Source organism: Diabrotica virgifera, chromosome 2, assembly GCF_917563875.1.
Source record: "Diabrotica virgifera virgifera chromosome 2, PGI_DIABVI_V3a".
Lineage (NCBI taxonomy): Eukaryota > Metazoa > Arthropoda > Insecta > Coleoptera > Chrysomelidae > Diabrotica > Diabrotica virgifera.
This window is the reverse complement of record NC_065444.1, coordinates 280,393,121-280,407,739: the sequence shown is the minus strand read 5'-3', so window position 1 is coordinate 280,407,739 and position 14,619 is coordinate 280,393,121. Positions and strand designations below refer to the sequence as shown.

General features: G+C 31.0%; 2 protein-coding genes across 2 annotated transcripts in view; one reads left to right on the top strand and one right to left on the bottom strand.

Moving 5' to 3' along the window:
- LOC126879890 (peroxisomal membrane protein 11C) overlaps positions 1-9,123 on the bottom strand; it is a 28,457-nt gene extending 19,334 nt beyond the window's left edge. Inside the window, exons 1-2 of the mRNA XM_050643232.1 lie at positions 8,884-9,123; positions 8,647-8,823 (exon numbers count right to left, since the gene is read on the bottom strand). Coding sequence (XP_050499189.1) covers positions 8,647-8,823; positions 8,884-8,946 — 240 coding nt within the window. The 5' untranslated portion in view covers positions 8,947-9,123. The remainder of the gene's footprint in view (positions 1-8,646; positions 8,824-8,883) is intronic.
- Positions 9,124-10,641: 1,518 nt separating this feature from the next.
- LOC126879887 (FAST kinase domain-containing protein 4) overlaps positions 10,642-14,619 on the top strand; it is a 31,590-nt gene continuing 27,612 nt past the window's right edge. The window contains exons 1-3 of the mRNA XM_050643229.1: positions 10,642-11,115; positions 12,848-13,078; positions 13,399-13,666. Of these exons, the coding sequence (XP_050499186.1) occupies positions 10,771-11,115; positions 12,848-13,078; positions 13,399-13,666 (844 nt within the window). The 5' untranslated portion in view covers positions 10,642-10,770. The remainder of the gene's footprint in view (positions 11,116-12,847; positions 13,079-13,398; positions 13,667-14,619) is intronic.

Sequence of the window (14,619 nt, the reverse complement as noted above, 5' to 3'; positions counted from 1 at the left end):
AAAAGAATATCGTCTCTTTTAGGTGTCTACAAACTCATAACATTTCAAGTTGAAGAGTGTTTTTGCTGAAAAAAGAAACAGTAAACAAATGTTGTTAAAGAATTTTTCCGAGAATTTGATCTGTGCACTATGTATGTCTGCTTGAGTTCTCAATGTGGAGATGTATTCTTACAAAAAATGAGTAATATAACGTCAGAACAAGCAGCCCAAATTGTAGGTTTATTTGGAGATGGACGATCGCAGCAATATCTTGCTGATGTTATGGAAATCCACCAATCCAGCATTTTAACTGCTTTAAGAAGGTATAGAGGAAGTGGAGGATACACAAGAAGAAAAGTTCCAGGACTTCCCAGATGCACGAACCCCGCAGATGAACGTTAGTTAGAACAAATTCATAAAAAAATATCATTTTTTAATAATTAATTAATTATAATTAGAACAAGATTAAATCGGGCAACCCTTGTTTTTTGTACTTGTTAACATGCCAAATTACATATCCAATAATTTTTATTTATTAAACAGATCGGTGCATATCGACCTTATATCGGATCTTCTACTATAAACTGTTTACTCTGGGCTAATTAGCAAAATTCATGGAAAAGTTATTTACCAGCAATTTTATTGCTGGAATCGAATTATAAGATCCTATATATTAATAATATAGGTATGCAAAGTCCGCAGATAGTGTGCTACTTTTTTTATAAACAAAATGGCGCCGACAAATCGTATTTTTTTCAATTATTGCTCTATAACTCCGAAGATTTTAACTTTACAACAAAAACACCCAAATAAAAATTCACCGCAATTAAATTCTGCATAGAGATATGTTTTTCACGATTTGCTCCGACGAAAATTTTCCTCGGAAAATGCAGGTTTTCCTAACAAAAACTATAATTTTCAAATAAAGTTTTAGGTAAGTAATTATTAATCAATAATTAACTAACTTAAAGACATCAAAGATTTTTTGGTATAGATTGTAATTCCAGAAGCTGGTGAAAATTAAACGAATATTTTAGCAACAATTCAATTGTTACTTAACAATTTACGATCGCAATAATAACCAAAATAATCATGATACATTGATCAAACTTATAAAGATTATAAAGATGAGATGCTTGTTTAATATTTTATCGACAAAATATAAATTTTTCTTTTTTTTGCATAATCTTTAAATTTTGAAAAAAAAATAGTTATAATACGTTGGTCTAATTAGTAAAGTATAAAGAAAGGTAATTTACCAGCAATTTTATTGCTTTAATCGAATTATAAGATCCTATATATTATTAATATAGGTATGCAAAGTCCACAGATAGTGTGCTACTTTTTTTATACACAAAATGGCGCCGACAAATCGTATTTTTTTCAATTATTGCTCTATAACTCCGAAGATTTGAACTTTACACCAAAAATACTCAAATAAAAATTCACCCCAATTTAATTTTACATAGAGGCATGTTTTTCCAGATTTGCTCCGACGAAAATTTTCCTCGGAAAACGTGGGTTTTCCCAACAAAATCTCGAATCTTTAAATAAATTTTTTGGGTCAGTAATTATTTATCAATAATTCAGAAGCCACTTAAAATGAAACGAATATTTTAGCAACAATTCAATTGTTAATTAACAATTTACAGTCGCAATAACAACCAAAATAATCATGAGACATTGATCAAACTTAGAAAGATTATAAAGGTGTGATGCCTATTTAATATTTTGTCGACAAAATATAAATTTTTAATTTTTTTGCATAATCTTTAAATGTTTAAAAAAAATTGTTATAAACAAATTAACATTTCTTAGAAATTGTTTATTATATTCTAATTTTAAAAAATACTTAAAATGCGTATTTCATAGGTCTTGAAAATGAATGATTTAAAAAAATTTCCAACCATTTGCAAAAAAGTTAGGAAACAGCAAAATAAATATATGATATCTCCATTGTTTATAATTTGTTTTAATTGTTTCAAAGCTTAAAAGTGAGTCTATGGTACAATCTAATTACTCACAAAGAATGTCAAAAATTAGTGCAATGGTTATATTTAAATCAAAGATAAAAAATACTTTTTTTTGTAATTTTTAGCGCGAAAGTAGGCTTGATACAGAGCCGGAGATAAAATGTTCACTCGAAGCGACTGACAGGCATAAACTCGCGCGAGTTGTGTATGTGCCATAATGTGTAATATAACCATTAAGCTGATAATCGATATTGTTTTATAAATAATTAGCTTGTACTTTAAACTCACTTCTACGCTTTGAAAGAATTAAAAAAATATATTAACACCGTAGTAATCGTATGTTTACTTTGCTGTTTCATAACTTTTTTGAAAATGGTTGCAAAAAGTTTTAAAGCATTCATTTTCAAGATATTTGAAATGCGCATTTTAGCTATTTTGTAAAATTATAATGTAATAAAAACTTTCTGAGAAACGTTAATTTGTTTATAACTATTTTTTTGAACATTTAAAGATTGTGCAAAAAAATAAAAAATTTATATTTTGTCGACAAAATGTTAAATAGGCATCTCATCTTTATAAGATTTCAAAGTTTGATCAGTGTGTCATAATTATTTTGGTGATTATTGCGACCGTAAATTATTAATTAACAATTGAATTGTTGCTAAAATATTCGTTTAATTTTCACCAGCTTCTGGAACTATAATCTAAACCAAGAAGGCTTTTAAGTGGCCAAATTTTTTAATTATTGGTAAATAATTACTTATCTAAAACTTTATTTGAAAATTAAAGATTTTGTTGGGAAAACCCGCACTTTCCGAGGAAAATTTTCATCGGAGCAGATCGGGAAAAACACGTCTCTATGCAGAATTTAATCACGGTGAATTTTTATTTGAATGTTTTTGTTGTAAAGTTAAAATCTTCGGAGTTCTAGGGCAATAATTGAAAAAAAACACGATTTTCGGGCGCCATTTTGTTTATAAAAAAAGTAGCACACTATCTGAGGACTTTGCATACCTATATTATTAATATATAGGATCTTATAATTCGATTCCAGCAATAAAATTGCTGGTAAATAACTTTTCCCAAAAATGGCCTATTCTCCGATAATCAGCCCAGACTAGTTTTAATTTTTCACAGCTTTTAATATTGTTAGGTAATGTGTTGTAATATTCACTATAATAAAGATTATTTTGGCTGTACCTAATTAGTATTTACTTTTGGATCTAAAAATTATTTCTTGACCTAGTTTCGTAAATATGAATTTTCTATAGTTTTGTAGAAGGTAAATGTTGTGGAGCTAGCCGATGTATTATTTTGAAAATGAAAATTTACAAAATAATACTGCGGATTGTAATCATTCGATTTTAATGTTTCGTTTTTAATTGGGGGTCTTGTTAGTAAAAAAAGACATACATATGTTCATAACAACATCAAATGTTAATAACAATTAGTACTAATGAACTAATAATTTTAATAAGGCTATAAAAATCGTATTCTTTAGGGACCTTGTGCGATTATTGGATAGGGGAAAAAGCATTGAATTCGCGACCGTCATCGCTTATGCTATATATTATTTGTATGTATATTTTAATTGTATAGAAGTATTTAAATTTAAAATAAATGTAAAACTTATATTAGGATGGGGAAAAAAAGATTTATTTCTCGACCGTCATCACGACTGTCATCTCTTCAGCGGAATAAATTTTGTACTTATCTATATTATGTGTATGTATACATAAATTGTATATAAGTATTTAAATTTAAAATAAATGTAAAACCTATTTTTGCATGTGAAAAAGGATTTATTTCGCGACCGTCATCGCGACCATCATCTCTTCGACGAAATAAATTTTGTACGTATATTTATTGAAATGAAAATGTCTTTAGGGACGCTGTGCACTTTTTGGATGGAAAAAAGTATTAAATTAGCGACCGTCATCGCTTCGACGAAATAAATTTTTGAACTGAAAATTTCTTTAGGGACGTTGTGCACTTTTTGGATGGGAAAAAGTATTAAATTAGCGACCGTCATCGCGACCATCATCGCTTCGATGAAATAAATATTTGAAGTGAAAACTTCTTGAGGGACGTTGTGCACTTTTTGGATGGGGAAAAAGTATTAAATTAGCGACCGTCATCGCGACCATCATCGCTTCGATGAAATAAATATTTGAAGTGAAAACTTCTTGAGGGACGTTTGGACTTTTTGGATGGGAAAAAGTATTAAATTAGCGACCGTCATCGCGACCATCATCGCTTCGACGAAATAAATATTTGAAGTGAAAATTTCTTGAGGGATGTTGTGCACTTTTTGGATGGGGTAAAAGTATTAAATTAGGGAACGTCATCGCTTCGACGAAATAAATTTTTCAATTGAAAATTTCTTTAGGGACGTTGTGCACTTCTTGGATGGGGAAAAAGTATTGAATTTGCGACCGTCATCATGTCGCTGAAATAAATTTTTTACGTATATAAATTATGTGTATGTATACATAAATTGCATAGGGCATACGCATCGCGTATATGATATAGGTATAGCACTTCTTTTTGGATGGGGAAAAAGCATTGAGCTCGTAATTTATTTACTATAAGTTTTCACTTCTGTCGGCACTCACACAAGTGCCTTCAATTTTTTTGTTAAATCTTGTTTTTAAAATGAAAATATTATTAAATTGCTAAAAAATCTTTAAATAAGTATTGTTTAACGAACATACAAGTTTAAATTTTTGAAGATATTCTTCTTTAGCGGCGATTCGATTGAGGGTAAAATTGTAGATAAATCTGCGCGCCTGCGCACACAGACAGCATGTAGTTCATTGCTAATATTTCAAGATAGGTATGTATGTATTTGTAACCGTGCAAATAAGTCATTAAAAGAATATATTAGTGTTTTTAGTAAATGTATTATTTATTATAATTCTTGTGTTTTTGGATTTGTGTTTCTCTGTAGTAAAATAATGAAATATTATGTAGGCATAACATTTTTACACTATTTGTCGCCGTGTTGTGTAATTATATCCGAAACTTACACGTCAATTACAAGGACCTCGCTGGGGTAGTTGGTAGGGCGTTAGCTCCGAGATTGGAAGGACGCGGGTTCGAATCCTGGGCGATTCATTTTTTTTTTAATTATTTTTGGTTGTTTTAATAAAAATTTTTGAAAGTGATACATAAGAAAGTTAGTTTAATTTTTAAATAAAATACAAATAACCTGTTAAGTATATTTACTTCGTTTAAATTACCTATATAATAGAAGAATATCTTCTTACGTGCGTACAAAGTACACACATTCTTTTTTTTAACCGTTTTGTTGTTTATTTGGATTTATATGACTGCGGACCTAAGTCTGGATTTAAAGAGTAAAAATTATTGGGTCGTCTATAAAATTTCATCTTGTAGATTTTGAATTTTATTAAATGAAAAACTCAAGATATTATATTTCTTTATAATCAAAAATATTAACAATAACTTTTAAAAACCCTTGCAGCTAATTAAGTATTAATTGTCACTTTTGTACACTGAAAAATTTTGTTTTATAATTTCACAAGCATATCTTGGTAGGAAATTTCAATGCATACAATTTCACTCCTATTTTTTGTGAAAATATTAACTCTTTGATATATGTAGAACATAAAGTTAAAGAATATGAGCCTATAACATCTACTGTTCATTCTAAAATTATTTATTATCTTCAATTATTTTTTTTATAATTGGAATTTTGAAATTCTAATTTCAAATAGCTTTCCCTGAAACATTTTAGCAAATATCTAAGTTTTGCTCACAACTAACAATTTAAACTATTCTTTCTGTATACACATCCTGGATCTTCTTCTTCTTATATTGTCCATTTTTTGACATAGACTTCTCCCTATTCCTTCTATTGATCTCTATCCTCAGCAACCTACTTCCAATTTGTTCAGGCTATTGTTTTTATGTCATCGGTCCATTCCATCTGTGGTTTTCTTCTTGGTCATCTACCTTTGTAAGGTCTCGAATGTTGTGTTATGGCATTCCAACGTAGGATGCAAAGCTCCATTTGAGTTTGGACTGGATGAACTTTTTTGAAGTTATACTTCGTTAGGCGCGATTGAGAGTACAATTTCATAATACTGCGCGCATGCGCACACAGACAGTATGCCGTTGAGTTGCTGAATCTTTCAAGTTATGTATAAATATATCAGTGCAAGAAAAGGTGTGAAAAGAATATATTAGTGTTTTTAGTAGGTAAATGTATTATTTATTATAATTTTTGTGTCTTTAGATTTGTCTTCCTTAGGAATAAGATATTTTATAATAATAGTAAGTATATTTAAAGTATTCTTGTATTAAATTTGTCAGTATGTATGAGAAATCTTGTAACCTGTCAAAGCAAAAGGGATATAGCTAGTGGTAGGGCGTGTGACCGGAGATCAAGAGGTCCCGGGTTCAAATCCCGGACGATTCATATTTTTTTTATATTTTTGGTATCGTTTTAATAATTTTTTTTTAAAGTGGTAGGTAAAGAAAGTTAGTTTAATATTTAAATAAAATACAAATAACCTGTTAAGTATATTAATTTGGTTGAAATCATAATAATAGAAGTATAACTTCTTACGTGCATACAAAGTACACACACATTTTTTTTTTAATTTCCAAGCTTTAATCATACTTTTGTTGCTGTGATATAAATAGATTTATAATTTTCTCATGTAAAAAATGTTAATGGAAACATTTAAAGAACACAATGGTTGTACATTCAATCCATCTAGTTTCAGGAAGTTAATTTAGTAATGTAAAAAAATTTGTATTGTAATAACGAACCTAATAAAGTTATTATTTAGCTGTGGCTATGTAATTGTTGAATAAAACTTGATATTGTAGTATGTTTATCAAAATGCTACGTCTGGTCGACTCTTCTCTATGTAGTTGAGACCTGGACTCTTAAAATGTCAACTGTGAATAAATTGGAGATCTTGGAGAAAAATTGGAGAAATCTGGACCTATTAGAGAATCCTCAAAATTTCATAAACACAACATACCTCAGAAGGAGTGTTGTATAGAATGGGAACGAGAACTTTTTAACACAATGAAAGTTAGAAAAACATCATAAGTACCTAGGCAACATTCTGAGAAATAATAAGTAGGTACCAATATGCTCAACTAATAGTGAAAGGAATGATCTAGGGAAAGATATGACTAGAAAGAAAAAGACCATCATGGCTAAGAAACTTACAGGGCTAAATTTTGAATAGCTTATAAGAACAGCTGAAAATAGAGAAGAGTTTGCAATAATTGTAGTATGGGCCATTCCACGAACATACGCCTGTTTTGGATTACTTCGACAACGAATATTTTACTGTGCAACATAAGAAGTACGAAAGTAAATGGCACTAATAATTATTCCAATAAACAACAATGTAATTTGCAATTTACTTTCGTTCCTTCTTATTTTGCACAGTAAAATATTTGTTGTCGAAGTAATCAAAAACAGGCGTATGTTCGTGGAATAGGGTATAGCAGTCAACCTTTATTAAGGGGAGAGCACTTTAAGAATAAGAAGAAGCTGAGGCAGATAATTTTTATTTTTCTATGTGAACAAAGCTATTATAATCATAGCTATCTATAAATTTAAATACTTAAGCAATATTTTAGAACAGCGCCTATTAAAAAACTATGTACTTTGCCTTAGTAGAATCTAGATTATGCTATGGGATTCTTGGGTGGGGCGGGGCGTATGGCAACCATTTGGAACAACTAAATGTCGTCCAAAGAAAAATTTTAAAATCAATTTATCGCAAGCCCAAGCTTTACTCCACTGAATTATTATACAAGGAAACTAATATTTTTGATATTAGGCAGCTTTATTTTAAAGCGGTTACTGTATATCAATATAAAAATAAACAAACACTACAGTTTCCCTTGCATGAATACTCCACCAGAAACAGGAATAAAGTGATACCCCCGAAAAGTGAAAAAACAATTGGACAGCGTTGTTTCACTTACCTAGGACCTAGGTCCTTTAACGTTTTACCCATAAATGTTCAGAATGTCAAGAATATAAAACAATTTAAAAATAAATTAAAGAAATATATTATAGATACACCTCTTTCAGTAATACATGATTTAATTGAAGTTAGAAAATAAAATAAGTGTTTGAATATTGGACTCATAGTTGTTGTACCTAATTGTGTTTTTTTTTCTCATTTGTTGCTGTTATTTTTTGATAAATACATCGTAGGGATGCTGTATTTTTAATTTTTTTCCAGATTTTGAAATAGAATTATTTTCTTTAATTATTTATATTCAAAAAACAATGTTATCCTCTTTGCTTTTTCTTTGTTCTCTTATTATTAAGTAATAGATATTATATTATCGTATTGCCTATGAAAAGATAGTGTGTACCTACTCAGGATATTTTTGTTACATTACAATGAACCAAATTAACCACTGCACAAGCATTCTGCTTCAAGTGGTATTTTTGTGTTTATTTATAGGGAATTCTAATGATTTTAATGTATTACCATTGTATGTATTGTATCTTTTCTCTGAATAAACATTATTTTATTTTTATTTTTATAAGGCACTAGGTACTTTCTGTTATACTATCTAAAAATCTAATATTGCATAGATTGTATTTATGATATGAAAATCCATGGCAATGAAAAATCTAAATAATTATCTACAAAACAGTAGGTAATTAAAAGTAATGACTTACATTTTTTCCAGTTCCATACTGAAGATTGTACTGTATCATTGGCAGATCATCAAGCAGTCGAAGGGTAGCTCTAGCCCCAGACATTTGGGAGCTAAAGATAAAAAATTTCTTGGCCAAAGCCTCATTTTTCTGTACTCCACCAATTAGCTTTGTCACATAGCTCAACGTCCTTAAAATCTAAAATTTCAGTATTAATAAAAATCACTATTTTCGCCAAATATTTTTATTGTATTTTACCTTATCTCTGCCTTTATATGTTTCGAGAAGGGTACATGTTTCATTCAATACGTTGATCCACATGATTTACGGTTGAAACTTATCATGATTATGTAGCCTAGCTTAGTGAAAGGTTTGTTCATGTAAATAATTTATAAACTATTTAAATAATAAAATGTAACCTTTACCCCTAACCTGCAAATTTACTGTCACTGTCATATGGGCCATGGCCTCACCTGGCTGTATTTTTTACAAGCGGATACCTATACATTCTCAGCCATCGTCCCGGCACAGGGCGCGTGCGCGAAAACTATGTATATTTGTAATTTTATTAATTATTCTCGACAATGATTATCAAATTTCAAATTATTGGTTAAAATAAGAAATAATATTGTTTTTCTATTTTACTAGTCCATTATAATTAACGGGTTGCCAGAGTTGTAGCTAATATGATTCAGACTAGGTATTATTTACTTTTTTGACGATAAAATGAAAAATACAGTCTCTAATAATAATTATTCCTTGAAGTAGAGGATCCGATGTAAGGTCGATTTAAGTAATTAGCATGTTAGCAATTACAAAAAACAAGGGTTGCCCTATCTAATCTTGTTCTTAACTATAATTAATTAATAATTAAAAAAACACATTTTTTTATGAATTTAAAAAAAATTCGACCCGGGCAGATATATTATTTAAGATTTTTTGGATCATTCTAAGCAAAAAAGGTCTTTTGTAATTTTTCTCTAAAGTTGATCGTTTTCGAGTTATAAACAATTTAAAACTGAAAAAAGAAGGAAAGATGACAATTTTCAAGGCTCAAAATCACAAGTAAAAAATATCATTTTTGTATTCATCAAGAAAGAACATAAATTCAAATTCAAGCCTTATTATATCAGTTCTTGATAAGTCTTTTGGACTTTCATTACATTGTTTTTTAGTTGTTAATGCCCGCCTCCCCATAAGAAACCTTTCTCATATGAACAATTAAAAAAATATGTTTTGAGGATAAAACATGGCTAAAATTCTTATCGAGACCTGATAGAAAAAGGTTTGAACTTGAATTTAGGTACTCGATGATGATGATTACAAAAATGATACATATTTTTTATTTGTGTTTTTGAGCCTTGAAAATTGTCATCTTTCGTTCTTTTTCAGTTTTAAATTGTTTATAACTCGAAAACGATCAACTTTAGAGAAAAATTACATAAAACCTTTTTTGTTTAGAATGATCCAAAAAACCTAAAATAGTATCTGCCCGGGTCGAATTTTTTTTAATTCATAAAAAATGTCACTTTTAATTATGAATTAATTATAGTTAGAACAAGATTAGATCGGGCAACCCTGCTTGTTTTTGTAATTGTTAACATGCTACATATGCAATAGTTTTTATCCATTAAACAGATCGGTGCAAATCGACCTTATATCAGATCCTCATCTACTCTTCTGCAAGGTATAATTTTATCGTCAGAAAAGTAGGTAAATAATACGTATTATTTAGGTACTAGGTACCTAGTCTGAATCATATTGGCTACAACGCTGACAACCCATTAATTATAATAGACTAGTAAAATAGAAAAATAATATTATTTCTTATTGTAACCAATAATTTGAAATTTGATAATCATTGTCGAGAATTATTAAAATTACAAATATACATAGTTTTCGCGCACGCGCTCCTGTGCCGGGACGATGGCTGAGAATGTATAGGTATCCGCTTGTGTATTTTTTCCTCTGTTTTGTGGTTCAGAACATCTGTCACTTAGCAACTTGTACGACTTGCGACTTGTACCTATCTTCTCTGCCTTGTCAATAAAAAGTGTGGTTACGTATAGCCCCAAAAAATATTAAAAATATCCAAAATAAAATGTAATTTAACTTTAATATAAACAAATATTCTCCCTGGACAAAATGTTTAAGTTAACGAACGTATTTCAAAAGAGTTGTAGCAGAAGTAATGGACTAGTGCCATTTATAAGATTCAATTTTGCCTCCTCCTCATCACCACAATTAAAGAAAACGAATACAGAAAGTGAAGATGTTAGTGAAAAGGCGGAAAATCGTAAAAGGCTCGTGAGGGCACCTCAGCCGCATAAGTCAATGGTGGCAGCAGCATTTGCATCATTAAATTCTGAGGAAGTTAATTCAGCAATTAAAACACCACAAACAGATGGGAAACTCTCGAAAGCTACCAATATTGAAGAATTACTGTCTGTGTCAGAAGGTACAGGAGTATCTAGACGACATGCTCTTAAAGTGAGTAGTATTATTATGTTCAATTTTGATTTTTCCACTAGTCTTCACCAATACATTTGATCACTTCATTTTCTTATGTAATCTTTTTACATTCCTCGGGCCCTTGTCAGAACGTGGTGACGCTTTAAATATTGTTAGCTTGCTGTCTCCATTGGTGTGCCTGGACAGCTTCATGTAGGAATTTTCCCACCAGAGTCTTCATTGGATCTGCCCATTGTGTTGAAGATCATTCTCTTGGTCTTTGGCCTTCTACTACCAATAGTTCTATGGTCTCTATATTCCTGGCTTTATAGCCTATATAATTTAGAATTTAGGTATGCGTGGTTGACTTTTTATTGGCCTGCCTTTAATCATAGACATATTATATATTATCGTACACTGAGCCTACCCCCTGCGCTTCCTGATGACAAGAGTGGTTTGTGGTATCTCTTTCTAGCCCATTGTATCGAGAAACTAAACTAACATGAAACATTTATGTTATCATAAACAATACAATACAAAAAGTTATCTATATCTATTACTCAAGCCAAGGGTACACAAAACCTGATGCAGGAATGAGTAAAAGGTTGCAAAGAAATCCATATTGTCATATTGATTGGCTAGTCTGGCAGTTCTTGATATGAAGTTGTTAAATCCATAGTTAGTGCAATGTATAGGGTAATGGAAACTAGCTATAGATCTGGTATGTCTAAATGGAACACATAATATTAATTTTATTGAGCAAAGAAGAAGCAGCAGCTCTACCATGCAGAATATTGCAAAAAGTAATAAGATCTCTCTTCTTATGACGCATAGAAATGGGTGGCATATTTAATATAGCAAGTAAATCTGCATCATTGTAGTTGTCCAAAATGTTTAATTTGAAAGCAATCTGTTTTAGAAATTTATGTTCAATATGACACAATGTCTCAATATGCACACCATAAAAAAGTGAACATACACAGAACACATACTCAAGATGGGGATGGACAAGAGAGCAATAAAGAGTTTTTAAGGCAGTAATCCCAGTAAAATCCTGTGTGCTTCTTCTGATAAAGCCAAGTACAGTCGAACCCGCTTATTGGAATATCTGTTAAAAGAATATCCCGCTTTAAAGAATATAAATTTGATGTACCGAAAAGTTCCTGCTAGCCACTAATGATCGTTTATTAGAATATCCCGCTTATAGGAATACTTTTGCTTGGCACGAAGGCTATTCTGATCTAAGTGATCGGAAAGTTGTAGAGTTTTGTTCAAAGTGACACCTAGATCCTTGATGAAAGGTACAGTATCAAGGCATTGCTGGCCAATCTTGTATTCAGAATTGGTTGGGATCTAGATCGAGAAAACATAATAGCTTTACATTTAGATGGATTCAGATTCATCCCATTTCTTGTACACCAATCCAACAAGTTTATTAGCTCATATTGAAGTTTATCACAGTCATTGAGAAATCTAATCGGACAGCTTAACTTTAAGTCATCAGCAATCAGCAAAAAAAGGGAAGAAGAAAAACATTTGTGACTATCGTTTATAAAAATTTTAAACAGAAGAGGCCCAAGATGTGAGCCTTGAGGAACCCCTGAAGGAACAAGAATTGTTCCCTAGCATTTATCCACAATAATTGTATAATTGCAAATCCTTCTATTACTTTTATTTATTTATTACGGGAAAACCCCATTAACAGTTACAGTTAACAAACAATATGCACTCTGTAGTGCATTTGTAATTAAACGATATTTAATTGTTGTAGGTTGTTTCAATACTATCCGAATGGTCATCTACGGGTAAAGTAACTATATCAGAGTTTGAGAATGATCCAAGGTTCATTAAATTGTGCCACATTCTAACAAAATCAAATATATCCATAAAGAATATAAAGACAAATTCACGCAGTGAAGATTTGTCAACAGTCCTAAGTGTCACAGCTGATGATGAAGCTGCTAAAATGGTTGCAAACATTACTCTCCCTCAGATGGTGAAAGTAAGTATAAAAACTAGTTTTAAATGTGCACACATTCATACAGCACAAAAGATAGAATATCAACTTGATTCGAGTTATGTCATTCATTCCTAGCCATCAGAGTAGATGGCACTATTGTAGCTATTCACCTGAGGTGCAAAGTTTGAAGACACATTCATTGAACCATTTGCTCATGAATTTGTACTTGCCCGGATATCTGACTAGCTAGGGCATAGCAAACCATGTAATATCCTATTAGTACTGATTCATATATAGAGGGTTTAACAAATTGTGCTCTTACGCTGTTTATTTGGTTTTTAATTACACTTATCTATCTCTAGGTAATGTCAACATTGTCACTAAAGAAAAGAAGATCTACGTTGCTGTTAAGATCCTTATCATATAATATAACTAGAAGTACTGATCAATTGAATTTGAAACAGTGCAGTGATTTGCTATTTTCTATGGCTACTCTAAATTTCCTTGATGATAATTTGTTGTCAAGAGTGGCAGGTGATATTACAGTTGAACTTGAGAAGAATATTAAGAGGAGTTCAGTAATAGGTTCTATTTTGACAAGTATAGGCCTCCTTAAGTATAAAAATCCAGGTAAGTTAAAAGATTCCTTCCACCAATGTCTTCTATATCTGTAATATGCATAGTGATGTTAGAAGAGAATATTCTTAAGAGAATATTCTCGAGAACGAGAATATTCTCGGCCAGAAAATTCTCTCGAGAATATACTCGGCAAAAATTTTCTATATTTTCAAAAACCCAAACAAAAATAAAAACTAGATACGGGTCAGATTATTATAATTTAAAAAATATGTAGATATATTGTTTTTGCCAATCCCATGAACCTCTAGAAAGGGTGTTTACAGTGTCAATATTTATTGTTTTGGTGCAATATTAACGTGCAAATATTTAGAATGGTGTTCATTTAAGCAGAGAAGAACAAGTTGAGGAAACTGAGTTTGTAGATAATTTAGCAACTTTAAAATATGATGATGAGTCGGCTGAAATAATGGCAGATTTGGCACTTTATCGGTCTAAGGAGTGATTTTTTGGAAAACCATACGTTGTAAAATCAATTGAAAATCTAGACCCAATCATATGGTGAAAAGGTACATGTTTTCTGAACAAAATTCACTAAAATAGCGGTTGATATATTAAGCATGCCTTCATCCAGACTGGATGAAGGCATGCTGAAAAAAGCTACACACTTCGGAAATTGTTGACAAACAGTTCCGAACACACGGGATTTTGCTGGCGTCACTGAGGCATAAGTTCAGGCAATGTGACGAGCAGTGGGTGTACACAGCTTTGGGGTATTCTTTTTTGATCAGAGCCTGTACTCCTGTAAAAGCTCCGCGCATTGCTGAAGCACCGTCGTATCCTTGGCCTCTTATATTGTTCAAATCCAATCCAAACTTCTTAAGCTGACTTTTAATTGTTTCTGCAAGCCCAGCTCCAGTCAAATCAAATACTGGAACAAACGTGATAAAATCTTCTCTAAGTTCCAGAATGGTACTGTCAACATATCGAAAACAAAGTGAAAACTG